The 17,866-nt window shown below is 40.2% G+C and overlaps 1 protein-coding gene across 2 annotated transcripts in view; it reads left to right on the forward strand.

Moving 5' to 3' along the window:
- Nucleotides 1-17,866, forward strand: part of EIF3A (eukaryotic translation initiation factor 3, subunit A) — a 41,422-nt gene that overhangs the window by 10,904 nt on the left and 12,652 nt on the right. For both annotated transcript variants that reach the window (XM_012001103.1, XM_012001104.1), the window contains exons 7-16: nt 1,736-1,840; nt 2,223-2,321; nt 3,360-3,476; nt 3,680-3,865; nt 4,782-5,129; nt 6,765-6,869; nt 6,950-7,063; nt 12,125-12,247; nt 12,738-12,891; nt 13,419-13,603. In XM_012001103.1, coding sequence (XP_011856493.1) covers nt 1,736-1,840; nt 2,223-2,321; nt 3,360-3,476; nt 3,680-3,865; nt 4,782-5,129; nt 6,765-6,869; nt 6,950-7,063; nt 12,125-12,247; nt 12,738-12,891; nt 13,419-13,603 — 1,536 coding nt within the window. The remainder of the gene's footprint in view (nt 1-1,735; nt 1,841-2,222; nt 2,322-3,359; nt 3,477-3,679; nt 3,866-4,781; nt 5,130-6,764; nt 6,870-6,949; nt 7,064-12,124; nt 12,248-12,737; nt 12,892-13,418; nt 13,604-17,866) is intronic.

Raw genomic sequence — 17,866 nt, forward strand, 5'->3', positions numbered from 1 at the left:
CGGCCAGGCGTGGTGGCTCACATCTTTAATCCTAGCACTTTGGGAGGCCAAGGCGGGTGGATCACTTCAGGTCAGGAGTTCGAAACCAGCTTGGCTAATACGGTGAAACCCCGTCTCTACTAAAAAAAAAAAAAAAAAAAAAAAAAATTAGCTGGGCATGGCGGTGCGTGCGTGTAATCCCAGTTACTCGGGAGGCTGAGGCAGGAGAATCGCTTGAACCTGGGAGGTAGAGGTTGCAGTGAGCTGAGATCGTGCCACTGCACTCTAGCCTGGGTGACAGACCGAGACTCCATCTCAAAAAAAAAAAAAAAGATGATCTCTTAGACTTAGATTTAATATACTGCAATATGTTGTCCCAGAAGCGAAAGACCTTTACAATTGTCCGGAAGTAGAATTTAAGCCACTAAAGGTCTGTGAGCAAGTCAATCAGTGATCACTCATGGGTAGCATTGGACCGGCAGCTAGGGCGTCTAGATTAGGGTCCTCATTGTGCCCATAGAGTGTAAACTTTTAGGAGGATACCCGTTAGTGTCACGTGAATGGATTAGCTGACTACCAAGAGGCATTTATCAACTTCTTGAGTTGACCATATATCCAAGGTCAATACCTGAGCGTTAGGCTTCCATCACCAAATTTGTGAGACAGAGTGATTCCCTTATCTCAGGAAAAGACTCAAACATTCCTAAGAGTGACTTTTAAATCAGAAAGTAAACCAATTGTGTATTTTAGTGAGAAATATAATTTAGTAGATTATGGCAACCTTTCACATTCCCTATTTGGAAGGGGAGCTACATGAATAATCTAAAATAACTTGATAGGAATGAAATTAGAGCTGTTAAATTTTTTTTTTTTCCTCTTAAAGGTAGATTCCAAGTTAGGGAATTTTATTTGTATGCATATACCACACCTTATTGCAGTCAAGATAAATGGATGCTTATAAGGGGGAAGTGTTAGAATGGTGTCAGTCTTGTACCCATTTTACATTAGAGTTAACCCTAGCCCTGAGTGCTCACGTGTGTGGGCGCCCTCCTGACTTGGGGATGTGATCTGCCAACATTTGCCTCGGTTTTGTTACCCACTCTCTATGGGTGCACACTTCTGTGCTTTGCTCTGTCCCAGCAGTTATTCTGTCCTTGAGTTAACAGTTCCTAAAAAATGACATATTCCATGGTAAAATTGAAGTCTATATAAATGGAGTGATATGTGAAATTCTTTTTCTCACCGTTACGTCTGTGAGATTTATTCATGTGTTCTATGGAGTTGTTCTTTTTTGAGCATTTTTGTTTATTTTATGAACACAGCACTATCCTATTGATGAGTATGTGAATTCTCCCCAGTTTGGAGCTATTAGAAATAGTGCTGTCGTGATTATTTTTGTGTGACAATGTATATAAAAGTAAAATTCCGGTATTTTCCTTGTTATTGGTAATAAAATATTCCATTGACCACAGTAGTTGTCTTTGTGAATATTTAATTGGTTGTGGTTGTGTTTTTTAGAGTTTCCTTTTTGCATACCTGTGGGGCTTTTCACTGTAGGTTAGTGTGCATAGCGTGGGGCAAGAGACCCAGCATAGTTGTACCTTGGGCTTCATTTTTGGTAAATTTAGAGGAGATTGAGGCTTGGTGATTTTTTAAATCGTTTTCCAGATTTCCAATGCTATCATTTATACTAAGTTCAGAATTTTAGTTGGAAAATTTCCTTTGGCAGTTACATCTTTTGTTTTGCTTACTGTAGGTCAGATTTAATGTACTACAATATGTTGTCCCAGAAGTGAAAGACCTTTACAATTGGCTTGAAGTGGAATTTAACCCGTTAAAACTCTGTGAGCGAGTCACAAAGGTAAGCCTTTGTATTTTAGTTTTGGTTGTTACCACACAGTTGGCCTTATTGCAGTTTTGGGTTGTATTGATACTTGTTAAGAGAGAAGTTTTGTCCTATGTGTTGGAATTCAGGGCACATTTCATTATCTTTTTTCTTTATTTCAAGAGGAAAGATATTTCTGATGTGCTAAACAAACATTTGGAGGTTAATTAGCAGCATGACTAATTTAGCCATTGCTGCCAGTCACCTTCAAACAAGTATCAGTAGCTTCATGATACATTTTGTATTTCTTTGCATTGGATGATGTTTTTGTATATTAAAAAAACTGAAAGAGATTTAGATGTTTTAGTATCTATTATGTAGAAAGTATGCTTCTCTTTCAACTTAATGAATTTTATAGGTTCTAAATTGGGTTAGGGAACAACCTGAAAAGGAGCCGGAATTGCAACAGTATGTGCCACAACTGCAGAACAACACCATCCTCCGCCTTCTACAGCAGGTAAAAGTAAAGTGCTTTGTGGAAGAACTGGAATTTCCTTGATAGTATGTGCTCATCATGAAACGAAAAACTGGAAAAATCTAGAACTGCCTAGGAAGTGAGAACCTCCCCATGTTCTGCCCCTGCCAAAAATTAGTCTATTTATTAATTTGAAAATCAGAGTTATTATATTCACGTATTTTGTAATGCACTTTTTTTTTTTTGGTCAAACACTGTCTTTGGGCATTTTTCCTTGTTAGTAATGTACGGGCTACCTTATTCCATTTAAGGTACCGTGGTGTATTTATTCAGACTCTCTTGATGAAAACCTATATTATTAGATTTTTTTTTTTCTTGTTAGAAGTCTTGTAGCATTGATCATCTTTCATACATGTATCTTTGCACACTTCTATTACTTTCCGTGGCATAAGAAGTGGAATTAGTCATAGTGTTTATGGATTTAAAGCTTTAATAGATATTCAGAAGCCTGGATTAATAGATCCTCCCACTGTGAGTGAATAAGACAGCCTTTTCATTTATTTTAGTCCAGGGGCTTAAGTAAGTGCTCCCATTTTGTTTTCCATTTGTTTCATTTGGGAAGGAGGGCCTTTTATTATATTTTCATCTCAGTATTTGTGCACATGTCATTGACCTGCTTTCTTCTGTATATGTGAGCAGTGTTATTTCTTATGTGCTATACAAATAATTGAAGGCTAATTAGCAGTATAACTATAAAAAGTAATGCTGCCAGTTCTCCTTCAGACAAAAATTCTATAAGAAGTGTTTAAATATATTCGGTAAGTAGCAGGTTTTTAGGCTTTTTTGTTTTATGACAACTAGGATTTGAAAAGATTATAGGTTTGAGAATAGTATGGTAATGGTTCTCAAAGCATGGGGTTTAGAGTTGATAGTCTGGGATTAGCATTCTGGCTTTGACAATGTACTGCTAACATAAATTCTCTGGCATAATTTCTACTTCCCATGACTGTCATGAGATTGCACATAAAAAGTGCTGAATAAATAGTGACTCGTGTTATTAACCCTATGTTTTCTATGCAGGTGTCACAGATTTATCAGAGCATTGAGTTTTCTCGTTTGACGTCTCTGGTTCCTTTCGTTGATGCTTTCCAACTGGAACGGGCCATAGTAGACGCAGCCAGGCATTGCGACTTGCAGGTAGGTATGTGCTGTAAGGAGATAGGGGAAGGCCCTTGAGGACTAGAAAAACACGTATCTTTTGTTTCTCGGCTTTTGGTACAGTGATACCATTTTAAAGTTTACTGAGTGAACTTTTCCAGCTTTTGTATATGACGTTCTTCTGTTACTTTTTGACTTCATGCTTACTTATGGATTTAACCATTGATAATTTAATTTTTAAGGTTCGTATTGATCACACTTCTCGGACCCTGAGTTTTGGATCTGATTTGAATTATGCTACTCGAGAAGATGCTCCGATTGGTCCTCATTTGCAAAGCATGCCTTCAGAGCAGATAAGAAATCAGCTGACAGCCATGTCCTCAGTACTTGCAAAAGCACTTGAAGTCATTAAACCAGCTCATATACTGGTATGCATCTTCCCGGGGAAATAAATCCCAGAAGTTTTGAGGGACTCTTTGGCCATGTCTTTCACAAAGAGGTTTGAGACAATATCTGAGAGAAGGGATTTATGATATATTTCCTATAGAATTGTACTTGGTAGTTTTGTTATTTGATCAAATACACAAATCATTGAGCTTTCTTCCGTCGAATAAAATACTTCTCTGTGTAGGTAATGTAAAAGTGTGGATTATGTTACAGAAACAGCAGAGTAGACATAGGATTCCTCAAATAGTGAAGTACAGTGAGTGGATTTTTCCCTCCTGCTTCTTTCTTTCTTTCTTTCTTTTTTTTTTTTTTGTTGTTGTTTGAGATGGAGTCTCACTCTGTCACCCATGCTGGGGTGCAGTGACACCATCTCGGCTCACTGCAGTGTCCACCTCCTGAGTTCAAGCAATTCTTGTGCCTCAGCCTCCTGTGTAGCTGGGACTACAGGCACGTACCACGTGCCCAGCTAATGTTTTGTATTCTTAGTAGAGATGGGGTTTCACCATGTTGGCCATGCTGGTCTCAAAACTCCTGGCCTCAAGTGATCCACCCACCTTGGCCTCCCAAAAGTGCTGGGATTACAGGCGTGAGCCACTACCTGTAACAAGTTATTTCTTGTTTGTGAGCTCTGTTAATGAACACCTAAGGTAGGTTTGGTGCAGTGAAAAGTTGTCTTAGCTAGGAGAGCTTCTTTAGCTGCGTCATTGCTATTAAAAGACTGAGTAGGAGCAACACCATAGCATTTGATACTGAAAACAAACAGCTTGAATAGTGTCATCTTCCATTATCAAATGCAGATACATAGAAAATGCATCAGGATTATTTTGTAATTTCTTTAATGTCTAATACCAGAGGATGTTAGTTTTGGTCATTTAAAAAATTCATTTGGTTTTGAAGCAAGAGAAAGAAGAACAGCATCAGTTGGCTGTTACTGCATACCTTAAAAATTCACGAAAAGAGCACCAGCGAATCCTGGCTCGCCGCCAGACAATTGAGGAAAGAAAAGAGCGCCTTGAGAGTCTGAATATTCAGCGTGAGAAAGAAGAATTGGAACAGAGGGAAGCTGAACTCCAGAAAGTACGGAAGGCTGAGGAAGAGAGGCTGCGCCAGGAAGCGAAGGAGAGAGAGAAGGAGCGTATCTTACAGGAACATGAACAAATCAAAAAGAAAACTGTTCGAGAGCGTTTGGAGCAGATCAAGAAAACAGAACTGGGTGCCAAAGCATTCAAAGATATTGACATTGAAGTATGTAGCATTTCAGTCATTAAAAAGCTAGTTTTATCCAGGTATTTTGTACTCTTAGAACCATAGTCCTGTACCATTTGTTGGCTTGTTGAGTTATTTCACACATTTTGGTACAGCTGGTCATGACTAAATCTGTGAGTAAGCATATGTTTATTGCTCTGGGAAGTTTTGTGTTTGTTTTTTTGAGACGGAGTCTCTTGTCGCCCAGGCTGGAGTACAGTGATGTGATCTCGGCTCACTGCAACTTCAAGTAATTCTGCTGCCTCAATCTCCCAAGTAGCTGGCATTGCAGGCACCTGCCACCACACCCAGCTAATTTTTTGTATTTTTAGTAGAGACAGCTTTTCACCACGATGGCCAAGCTGGTCTCGAACTCCTGACCTCAGGTGACCTGCCTGCCTCAGCCTCCCAAAGGGCTGGGATTACAGGAGTGAGTCACCGCACCCGGCCTGCTCTGTGCAGTTTTAACTACTATATATTAATCACAGAACAGGTTGCATATCCCTTACCTACAATGCTTGAGAGCAGATACCTTTCAGATTTTGGATTTTTTTGGATTTTGGAATATTTGCATGTATATATAATGAGATATTTTGGGGATTGGAGTAAAGTCTAAACACGAAATTAATTTGTTTTATAAGACTTTTTTTTGCTAACACAGTGAAACCCCGTCTCTACTAAAAAATACAAAAAAAACTAGCCCGGCGAGGTGGCGGGCGTCTGTAGTCCCAGCTACTTGGGAGGCTGAGGCAGGAGAATGGCCTGAACCCGGGAGGCGGAGCTTGCAGTGAGCTGAGATCCGGCCACTGCACTCCAGCCAGGGGGACAGAGTGAGACTCCGTCTCAAAAAAAAAAAAAAAAAAAAAAAAAACTTTTTTTTTTTTTTTTTTTTTTTTCTGTGTGGGAGACAGTCTCACTCTGTTGCCCAGGTTGGAGTACAGTGGTATGATACTGGCTCACTGCAACTTCTGCCTCCCAGGTTCAAGCAATTCTCTAGCCTCTGCCTCCCAAGTAGCCAGGATTATAGGGGTGTGCCACCACGCCTGGCTAGATCTTGTGTTTTTTGTAGAGATGGGGTTTCACCATGTTGGCCTGGCTGGTCTTCAGCTCCTGACCTCAAGTGATCTACCTGCCTCAGCCTCCCAAATTGCTGGGATTACAGGTGCGACGCACCACACAAGGCCTGTTTCATAGACATCTTATACACGTAGCCTGAAAGTAATTTTATACACTATTTTACATAATTTTGTGCGTGAAACAAAGTTTTAATGCATTTTTACTGACCTGTCACCTGGGTCAGTTGTGGAATTTTACACTTGTGGCACCATGTTGGTGGTCAGAAAGCTTTAAAATTTGTAGCATTTCAGATTCTGGGTTTTCTGATTAGGTTTGCTTACCCTGTTTAGTAGAATGTGGGTAGATGTAGGTTGGAGGAGTGAGAAAAAGATGTATGGATAATTTTTTCCTTGTGGTCAAGTGGAAATAAGGCTATTGTATGATGTTTTTACATTTCCTAAATTATCATCCATTGTAACAATGAAAGCAATTTAGGATTTTATTCTAGAAAGCAGTGAGTTATGTTAGGCATTGCTTGTTTATCCTTGTTAACAATTGTGCATTTGTATTACCTTTTAGGACCTTGAGGAATTGGATCCAGATTTTATCATGGCTAAACAGGTTGAACAACTGGAGAAAGAAAAGAAAGAACTTCAGGAACGCCTAAAGAATCAAGAAAAGAAGGTAAATGAAAGGATTGGTAAACCTTTAACATACCAAGTTAAGAGATTTTTAAAAACTACATGTGTTATCGTGTCATTCAGATTGACTATTTTGAAAGAGCCAAACGTTTGGAAGAAATTCCTTTGATAAAGAGCGCTTACGAGGAACAGAGAATTAAAGACATGGATCTGTGGGAGCAACAAGAGGAAGAAAGAGTAAGTTTTTAATTTAATTGTAATATTTTTAGATTGTAATTAAATCCTCTGCCAGTGATGGAACCAAGCATTCAGAATTGCTTTATTTTGTATTCTTCTGCTAGAAATGGTGCTCTAATGGCTGCCTATGAACAGATTGGTAGAAAGATGGAACATTTCACGATAGAGATTACAAACGAAACTTGGAAAACAAAGGACAACTGAAAAGCCCATTTTACAAAAAACTGCTTTATGTACACTTTAAATGGGTAAATTGTATGGCATGTTTATACAACTCATAGTTTTCAGTTTACTTGCAGAATTGTGCAGCCATCTCCACAATCTAATTTTAAAACATATCTCAAAAAGAAGTTCTAAACCATTAGCAATAGTCATCCCTATTCTTTCCTACCACCCCAGCCCTAGGCAACTGCTAAACTACTCCTTTAGATTTGCTGCTTCTGGACATTTTATATAAATGGAATTGTGTACTATGTGGTCTTTTGTGACTAAACAGGTCATTCCATAGTTTTGTTAATTTATAGTGTATATTATATTTACTTGATACAAAAGCAGGGTTTACAAATGCTTATGGCACCAAATATGTAGTAAAAGTGAGTGAACAGGTCTGGTTTAAAAAAGTAACCATAAGCAGGAGACAAACATTGGTGTAGAATGTAATAGAATGCAGCCTTTTCTTGGTTTTATCTGAATGTTGTCACCTGGAGATTAATGGACCTAGGATTGCCAGCTCTTCCCATTTTTTCAGGAGAAGTTGGAATTTTTGTGATAATTCTCTTAACATGTAAATATTAAAAACTAATTAGAAAAGTGCTGCAGACCAAATTGGGTTGATTTGGAGCCTTCCGTTTTTTCACATAGGGCAGAAAGGAAATAGCCATATATCATCTTGCATTGATTAAAATGCCTTTAAAAATTAAACCATGGTGTTTGGTGTTACCATGTCATATTTATTATTTTATTTTATTATATATAGGCAAACCTCGTTTTATTGTGCTTCACTTTATTGTGCTTTTGTGTTGTTACCCAGGCAGGTCTCACAGTCCTGGGCTCAAGCGAATCTCCTGGCTGGGCCTCCCAAAGTGCTGTGATTATGGGTGTGAGCCACCATGCCTCCTCCAGCCCCCCCATATTACTATTTTTATTCTTATTTTTTCTTTTACACATTAAAAGTTTGTGGTAACCTTGTATTGAGCAAGTCTGTTGACACCATTTTTCCAACAGCATGTGTTCATTTCATGTCTCTGTCACATTTTGGTAATTCTCAAAGTATTTCATACTTTTTCATTATTATATTTGTTATAGTGATCAGTGATCTTTGATGTTACTGTTGTAATTATTTTGGGGTGCCACGAACCACACTCATATAAGGCGGCGAACTTAATCTGTAAATGTTGTGTCTCTTCTAACTGTTCTACTGACTGGCCATTCCCTGACTCTCTCTCCCTGTCCTTGAGCCTTCCTATTATTCCCTGAGACATATTTTTATTTTTTTATATATATATTTATTTATTTATTTATTCGAGACAGAGTTTCATTCTGTTGCCCAGGCTGGAGTGCAGTGGTGCAGTCTTGGCGCACTGCAACCTCTGCCCCCCAGGATCAAGTGATTCTCCGTCCTCAACATCCCAAGTGTGTTTTCAGTGGAGACGGGGTCACCATGTTGGCTGGGCTGGTCTTGAGCTCCTGACCTGAAGTGTTCCGCCCGCCTCAGCCTCCCAAAGTGCTGGGATTATAGGCGTGAGCCACTATATGCTTGGCTCCTGAGACATAATATTGAAATTAGGCTAATTAACAATCCCACAATGGCTTTTAAGTGTTCGAGTGAATAGAAGAGTTGCCTGTCTCTCACTTTAAATCAAATGCTAGAAATGATTAAGCTTAGTGAGGAAGGCATGTTGAAAGCTAGGCCACTTGAACTAATCAAGTTGTGAATGCAAAGGAAAAGTTTTTGACATTAAAAATGCTACTCCAGTGAACACATAAACAGTGAGAAAGTGAAACAGCCTTTATTGCTGATATGGAAAAAGTTTCATTGGTCTGGATCAAACTAGCCACAACATTCCCTTCAGCCAAGCCTAATCCAGAGCAAGGCTCTAACGCTCAACAGTTAATACTACAAAGGCTGAGAGTGGTTAGAAAGCTGCAAAAGGCGGGGCCCGGTGGCTCACGTCTGTAATCTCAGGACTTTGGGAGGTCAAGGTGGGCGGATCACTTGAGGTTAGGAGTTTGAGACCAGCCTGGCCAACATGGTAAGACCCCATCTCAATTAAAAATACAAACATTAGCCGGGCGTGGTGGTGGACACCTGTAATCCCAGACACTCAGGAGGCTGAGGCAGGAGACTTGCATGAACCTGGGAGGCAGAGGTTTCAGTGAGCTGAGATTGCGCCACTACGCTCCAGCCTGGGCAACCGAGGGAGACTCTGTATCAATAAATGTATAAATATATATCTATATATATAAATAAATAAGGGAAGCTGCAGAAGGAAAGTATGAAGCTAGCAAAAGTTGGTTCATAAGGTTTAAGGAAAACTGTTTTTATAACATGAAAGTACAATGTGAAGCAGCAAGTGCTGATGGAGGAGCTATAGCAAGTTATTCAGAAAATTTCGCTGAGATAGTTGATGAAGATGGCTACACTGAACAAGAGATTTTCTTGCTGTTTTGAGAGACAGGATCTCGCTGTATCACCCAGGCTGGAGTGCAGTGGCGCGACCTCAGCTCCCTACAACGTCTACCCCCTGGACTCAAGTGCCAAGTTCAGCCTCCTGAGTAGCTGGGACCACAGGCGTGAACCACCATGCCAGCATTTTTTTTTTTTTTTTTTTGTATTTTTAGTGGAGATGGGGTTTCGCCAGGCTTCCCAGGCTGGTCTCAAACTCTGGAAGTCAAGCAGTTTGCCTGCCTCAGCCTCCCAAAGTGTTGGGATTACGGGGGTCAGCCATGGTGCCCAGCCAATAGATTTTCAGGGTAGATGAAACGACCTTCTGTTGGAAGAAGATGGCCAAACTAGGTCTTTCATATGTAGAGAGAAGGCAGTGCCGAGCTTCAGAGCATTGAAGGGTATGCTCACTGTTTAGGGGTTAATGCAGCTGCTAACTGGAAGTTGAGGCCAATTCTCATCATTCCAAAAATCCTAGGGTCCGTAAGAATTATGCTGCATCTATCCTTTCTGTGGTCTGTGCATGAAAGAACAAAGTCTGAATGACAGCATATCTGTTAATAGCATGGTTTGCTGAATATTTTAAGCCCCCTGTTGAGACCTACTGCTCAAAAAAAGAAAGTTTTCAGAATATTGCTGCTCATTGACAATGCATCTGATCATATGACAGCTCTGATGGGGATGTATAAAAGAGATTAATGTTTGTATTCATGCCTGTTAACACAGTATGCATTCTGCACCCCATAGATCTAGGAATAACTTTTGTCTTTTGAGTCTTATTATTTAAGAAATATATTTCATAAGACTGTAGCTGCCATAGTGATTCCTTTGATGGATCTGGGCAAAGTACATTGCAAACCTGCTGGAAGGAATTCTTCATTCCAGATGCCATTAAGACCATTTGTGATTTGTGGGAGGAGGTCAAAATATCAACATTAGCAAGAGTTTGGAAGAAGTTGATTCCAAGCCTCATGGATGACTTGGAGGGGTACATGAGTAGTGTGGAGAAAATAATTGCAGATGTGGTGAAAACAGCAAGAGAAGTAGAGTTAGATGTATACGCTGGGTGGGGTAGCTCACACCTCTAATCCCAGTTCTTTGGGAGACTGAGGTAGGCAGATTGCATGAGTCCAGGAGTTGGAGACCAGCCTGGGCAACATGGTGAAAACTTGTCTCTACAAAAACATAGGAAAATTAGCCAGGTGTGGTGGAGTGTGCCTGCAGTTCTAGCTGCTTGGGAGGCTGAGGTGGGAGGATGTGGAGGTTGCAGTGAACTGAGATGGTGCCATTGCACTCCAGTGCTTGGGTGACAGAGACAGACCCTGTCTCAAAAAAAAAAAAAAAAAACCCACAAAAAACAAAGACTATAACCTGAAGATGTGACTGAATTGCTGCAATCTCTTGATAAAGCTTAACTGGGTGAGGAGTTGCTTCTTATGGATGAGCAAAGTAAGTGGTTTCTTGAAATCTCCTGGTGAAAATGCTATGAACATTGTTGACCTGACAACAAAGGATTTAGAATATTCCATAAGTGTAGTTGATAAAGCAGCAACAGGGTTTGAGAGGATTGGATCAAATTGAAATTCTACTCTTAAGTTAAAAACTGTCATTTATCTAGCCACATGCTAGATAAATCTTTTGTAAGAGGTTGCAATTGGTGTGGCAAACTTCATTGTTACCTATTTTAAGAAATTACCATAGTCACCTCATCCTTTAGTACCCGCCACTCTGATCAGTCAATAGTTGTCAACATTGGGGCAAGACTCCACTAGCAAAAAGATGATGACTCATTGAAGGCTCAGGTGATCACTAGCATTTTTTAGGAATAAAGTATTTTTTGTTTTCTTTGAGAACAGGAGTCTCACCATATTGTCCAGGCTGATCTTGCACTGCTGGGCTCAAGTGATTCTCTTGCCTCAGCGTACTACTGCATCCCACTTACAGTATTTTAAAATTAAAGTTTGTACATTGGTGTTTTAGACATGCTGTTGTATACTTTGATAGATTGTAAACTTTTATATGCGTCGGATAACCAAAAAATCTGTGTTACTTGCTTTATTGCAATATTTTCTTTATTGTGGTGGTCTAGAACCAAACCTGCAGTGCCTCCAAGGTGTGTCCGTATATCATACTTTTTCCTTTATAAAGTTCCTGGTGTCATGGGGCTAAATAAAAACTGTCTCTCCTAAATGCCTCAGGATTACTTTGTCTACCTCTTGCCCCTAGTTGTCTTCTGGGGACCTGTTGACATGGATGGTAGTTAATGCTTTTTTTATGGCATGATAGAAGGGGCAATGAAGCAGCTTCTAATTTTTCAAGAGTATTTGTCAGTAATTTGGGGTTGATGAGTAAAAAAAAGTGATGCTTTGAAATTTCACTGTATTTTGTACTTGCAGATTACTACAATGCAGCTAGAACGTGAAAAGGCTCTTGAACATAAGAATCGAATGTCACGAATGCTTGAAGACAGAGATTTATTTGTAATGCGACTCAAAGCTGCACGGCAGTCTGTTTATGAGGTGAGCTTGCTGATTTTTAGGAAATGTTGATTCGTGAGCTTTCTAGTATTGGCTGAAGTGTTCTCCCTTAACAAATTGGTATATTCTGTCTTGAATTACTATGTATAACGGTCATTCAAATAATAGTAGAACTTTTTGGATAATATTTTGTAAGCAAAACAGTCACCTAAAGAAATTGTTCTAAAGGTGAAAGTTGAACGCACAGTTTAATACAAGTTTTGTGTACTGTTTTTGTTAGAAATAAAAAAACTAGATCAAAATGTCCCAGGCTTAGGTTCTAATTTGATCATTGAATTTATTTTGTATAAAGATAAACCCACTGGATGTAGATAATATCAACAATTTAAATTTTTTAAAATTCGGCCTGCTAACAAGTTAGTGGTCATTTGGAAGTTACTTGAGAGTCTTTTGTAAACCTAATAGCTTTCTGCTAGTTTGTTGCTCTTGACGAAATGTGTCCTTTTTGGGTTGGGGGTTACCTTGACTGCAGGAAAAACTTAAACAGTTTGAAGAGCGATTAGCAGAAGAAAGGCATAATCGATTGGAAGAACGGAAAAGGCAACGTAAAGAAGAACGCAGAATAACATATTATAGAGAAAAAGAAGAGGAGGAGCAAAGAAGGGCAGAAGAACAAATGCTAAAAGGTACACAGGTTGAAAAGGATTGGAGGGGTGCTAATGCAAGGTTGGTGTTAGATCTAGTTTTTAGTCATCTTATGTAGAAAATACAGGAATCAAGGTAATTGGCCTTTTAGCACTGTAATTAACTGGATCTCAGAACCCAGTTTGCTGTATGTGAAGTTGTTACATCATCTACCAACATTTCCCCACACATTTGATGTTCTTTTAAAAATTAATACTTTTTGTTTTTTATCACCATGTTCTGTGTATTAACATTTATTGAGGAATACATTCCAGATGATGGCTGTTAAATGATGCTGTATCTGGAATCCCAGATTGCTCAGGAATTCTAGTATCTTATTACAAAACTATAGTTGAGGGGTGTAGTACTTGTTTTATTGACTGTGTTCTGTCATGTAGCTGATTACAAACTATTTTTAAATTCTTTTACTTGTACATTATGCTACCTGTTTAATACCAGAAAAGTAGAACTAGCATTAGGGGGAAGATATGGCTGGGAGGCACACTTAGTAACCTAATCAATGGTCTAGAGCGGGAAGAGAGAGAGCGCGCTGAACGAGCAAAACGCGAGGAAGAGCTACGAGAGTATCAGGAGCGGGTGAAGAAATTAGAAGAAGTGGAAAGGAAAAAACGCCAAAGGGAGTTGGAAATTGAAGAACGAGAACGTCGTAGAGAGGAAGAGAGAAGACTTGGCGATAGTTCACTCTCTAGAAAGGTGAGTATAGGGTTTATTGATTTTATTTTGTTTTAATGTTATTTTTTTTTTTTTTTTTTGGTTGAGACACAGTCTTGCTCTGTCACCCAGGTTGCCCAGACTGGAGTGCAGTGGTGCAGTCTCAGCCTCCGGATTCAAGTGATTCTTGTGTCTCAGCCTCCTGAGTAGCTGAGATTACAGGCGCATGCCACTATACCTGGCTGATTTTTGTAATTGTGATGTATTTTTATTACTCAGTTCTCTTCCATGATACTGATGTAAATGTATTTAAATCAGTTATTTTCACATCTCTCTCTCTCTCTCTCTCTGTTTTTTTTTTTTTCTGAGACAGAGTCTCACTTCATTGCCGAGGCTGGAGTGCAGTGGTATGATCTCTCTGTCGGCTCCCTGCAACCTCTGCCTCCCAGGTTCAAGCCATTCTCCTGCGTCAGCCTTCCGAGTAGTTGGAATTATAGGCACCCAACACTATGCCTGGCTAATTTTTGTATTTTTAGTAGAAAACACAAAATTTTCTACTAAAATTAGAAACATGGTTTCACCATGTTGGCCAGGTTGGTCTTGAATTCCTGACCTCAAACGATCTGCTTGCCTCGGCTTCCCAAAGTGCTGGGATTGCAGGTGCGAGCCACCGCACCCACCCCATGTTCACCTCTCTTTTTAATGTGGTAGTTTTCTCTTCCCAAAGAACAGAAGTCACCTAAGGGGGACAGAATTATACTTGTCTTAGCAAAGATGGAATTTTATAGGGTTAAGCATACTTTTGCGTGTGCGTGTCATGAAAGTTTTGTCCATGGCACTGCTGAGTTTGCTACAGAAGAGGGACTGTTGCTGAGTTCCTTGAAAGACGACATCGTCTGACTGGGCGTGGTGGCTCATGCCTGTAATCCCAGCACTTTGGCAGGCCGAGGCATGCGGATTGCGAGGTCAGGAGTTCTAGACCAGTCTGACCAACATGGTGATACCCTGTTTCTACTAAAAATACAAAAATTAGCCAGGCGCGGTGGCGGCTCGTGTAATCCCAGCTACTCAGGAGGCTGAGGCAGGAGAATTGCTTGAACCCAGGAGGCGGAGGTTGCAGTGAGCCAAGATCGCACCACTGCACTCGAGCCTGGGTGACAGAGCAAGACTGTCTCGGGGATAAAAAAAGACGTCATCGTGAATTTAGAGGATGATGAGTTCTGTAGCTCCTTGGGAGGTAAAGACGTGTTTGGTGGCCAGCAGTACTTGTTGGTCTACTTACTAGTCTCCCTCATCATCTTCCTCCAGCTTCAGACCTTCCTCTACGTTGTGGCCTGCTTGATTTTTCATAATACAGCATGTGTGATCACTGTGCCTGCTGTTGGGTTTCAGACCTTTCATTGGTTGATACTCATTACTGAGAGCCAAAGGTTTTAAAACACGCCTTAGCAGTCTTTTGTGTTGCTGCCGTTTTCATCAGTTTCGTCTGACACTATTTTCTTCTTAGTCACCTGTGCTCCAACCATTGGAGAGCAAGTTTTCTGCTTTATTCTGTGTCTGTGGCATCTGTCTGCACGCTCTTCCTTTTGCTTGGGAGGTGCCCTGTTTGCCCCTTAAAGTATTGCTTGCTTACCTTTCACTCAAAAAGCTCAAGGATGTCTCGCATGCCTTTTCTCTGCTCCTCTGTTTTTGCCACACCTGTATCAAATGCTTATCTGTATGCCTAGACTTGATACTAGTTATTTATGTGTCTTCAGTTTAGGTTATTCTTACTGCTAATTTGTAATTTTAATTCCTTGGTATTCAGTAAATGTGGTCTGTATGATTTACAAGTTTTTGGAATTTAATAATACATTTTTCTTTGTGTTCTAAAACCATGGTCAGGTTTTTATGAATGTTTTTTTCTGTTGGGCACAAAGTTCTGTGTATGCATGAAATCAGCTGTTTTGTTGTTTAAATCTGCTGCATCTTGTTAGTTTATGGAAATGTCTCCTTAGGAATGTGAGGAAGCTTACCTTCTGAGATTATCCTTTTAGTTAGCATTTGCAAATGTGTTTGTCCACCCTTTTGTACATTTTCAGCCTCTTGTTTCTGTTTTATGCCCCCTCTGCCCCCCACACACACCTTCCCTATTTTTGGGAGAGTATAGTTTAATTTACTTGCATTTAACATGGTAACTAGTGTATTTGGTTTTGTTCCTAACACTTGCTTTGGAGCTTTTTATTTGCTTCTATGTCCCTGGCACCCCTTCCTTTTTCTTTAAGCCAAACTTGAAGGACTTTTCTAGGTTTTTTTTTTTTGTTTTTTTTTGGGACAGAGTCTCTCTCTGTTGCCCAGGCTGGAGTGCAGTGGCGCTATCTCGACTCACTGCAACCTCCGCCTCCCAGTTTCAAGCAATTCTCCTGCCTCAGCCTCCCGAGTAGCTGGGATTACAGGCGCGTGCCACCATGCCTGGCTAATGTTTGCATTTTTAGTAGAGATGAATTTCACCATGTTGGCCAGGGTGGTCTCAAATTCCTGACCTCAGGTGATCCACCCACCTCAACCTCCCAAAGTGCTGCGATTACAGGCGTGAGCCACTCTGCCCAGCCACCATTAATTTTTTCCTAAGTTTTTAAAAAAACTTCCAAAGTATAAAATACAACTTTCCTTTGCCTTTCAGAACAAAACAAAATCATGAGCATACCTTGACTTATATTTTATTGCAGTGAACTGGGTATTTTTGTTTCTAGATCATTACATATTATCTTTCCTCTTAGTATTCACTTAAAATTTTATATCCATATTAGCAAACATTATTTAGTCTCAGGTATGTTTACACTGCATCATGTTTTCCCTTTGTGAGTACTTTTTGATTCTTAATCAGTTGTTTTCAGAATGTCTTTGCGTATGCCTCAAGTTTTTTCTCTCACGGTTGAACAATGGATGGTTCATTATTTGGCCAGTTCAAAATCATCTTTTCAGAAATAATAGAGATCTTTGCTTCTCTTTGTAGTACACAGTGTTACAGTGGGGAGGATTTTTGATACTAGTTTTCGTCTTATTCTGTAGATACTGTTTCATTCCTTGGGAACGTAATTTTTCTCCGTACTTGCAGTAAAGGAAGTTAAAACTGTCGCTAAGACTGTGTTTAGACACCTGAGTGTTTGGTCATCTTTGTTTCTTTTTGGTCTTTTGGCCTTTTGGTCTAAGGATTCAGTTTCCTTAGAGCAGACAAAAATCTCCTAATTTAAGGAAACTTTTCTCCTTTTTCTGTGTTCTTGCTCTTTCAAAGTCCTCTTTATATCTTTAATGTTTCTTTTACTCTCTTCATCTGTTGTTTGTACCAGGTTCTCTGAGATCCTGGTTCAATTTGTTTGCTCATCAGCTGGGACCATTCTGCTCTTGGATCTGCTGGGCCGGGCACATTGGTTCACGCCTATAATCTCAGCACTTTGGGAGACCGAGGCAGGTGGGCGGATCACTTGAGCCTGGGAGTTCGAGACCAGTCTGGCAACATAGTGAGACCCTGTCTCCACAAAAAATACAAAAATGAGCTGGCCATGGTGGTGCATGCCCAACTACTTGGGAGACTGAGGTGGAAGTATGGCTTGAGGCCAGGAGGCAGAGTTATTTCTTTTTGCTTGTTTAATGGCTATAACAGCCATCCTTCAAAAGTCTTTGGCGGTTGAAATAGTTGTACTATATCCTCTAAAACCTTGCTTTCTTTGTTGAGTATAAATTGGCAAGGCAGGCATCGGGGGTGGAAGAAACTTGGCCTTCTGGCTGTGTGTGTTCCCTCGATTATGGTGCCCATAAATTCCTTTGACTGTTACGTTTCTATTTGTCTCTTAAAGTGTTTACTTGGGAAAGTCTCTTAGAACAACTCCCACCTTAAGAGACAGCCCAGAATCATTAGCTGTGATGACCTGGGACTAACTTTTTTTCTGGCCATTCTTGTCTTTCACTGCTTCTCATCTCTAGTTGTTATTTTAGACTTTCATTGCCAAGACATTTTTTCAAAAATTCAAATAGAGGGGCAGACGTGGTGGCTCACGCCTATAATCTCAGCACTTTGGGAAGCCCAGGCAGGTGGATGAGTTGAGGTCAGGAGTTCGAGACCAGCATGGCCAACATGTTGAAATTCCACCTCTACTAAAAACACAAAAATTAACTGAGCATGGTGGCAGGCGCTTGTAGTCCTAGCTACCTGACAGGCTACGGCTCAAGAATCGCTTGAACGTGGGAGGCAGAGGCTGCAGTTAGCTGAGATCATGCCACTGCACTCCAACCTGGGCAACGGAGTGAGATTCCATCTCAAAAAAA

Source organism: Mandrillus leucophaeus, unplaced genomic scaffold, assembly GCF_000951045.1.
Source record: "Mandrillus leucophaeus isolate KB7577 unplaced genomic scaffold, Mleu.le_1.0 Scaffold65, whole genome shotgun sequence".
Taxonomy (NCBI): domain Eukaryota; kingdom Metazoa; phylum Chordata; class Mammalia; order Primates; family Cercopithecidae; genus Mandrillus; species Mandrillus leucophaeus.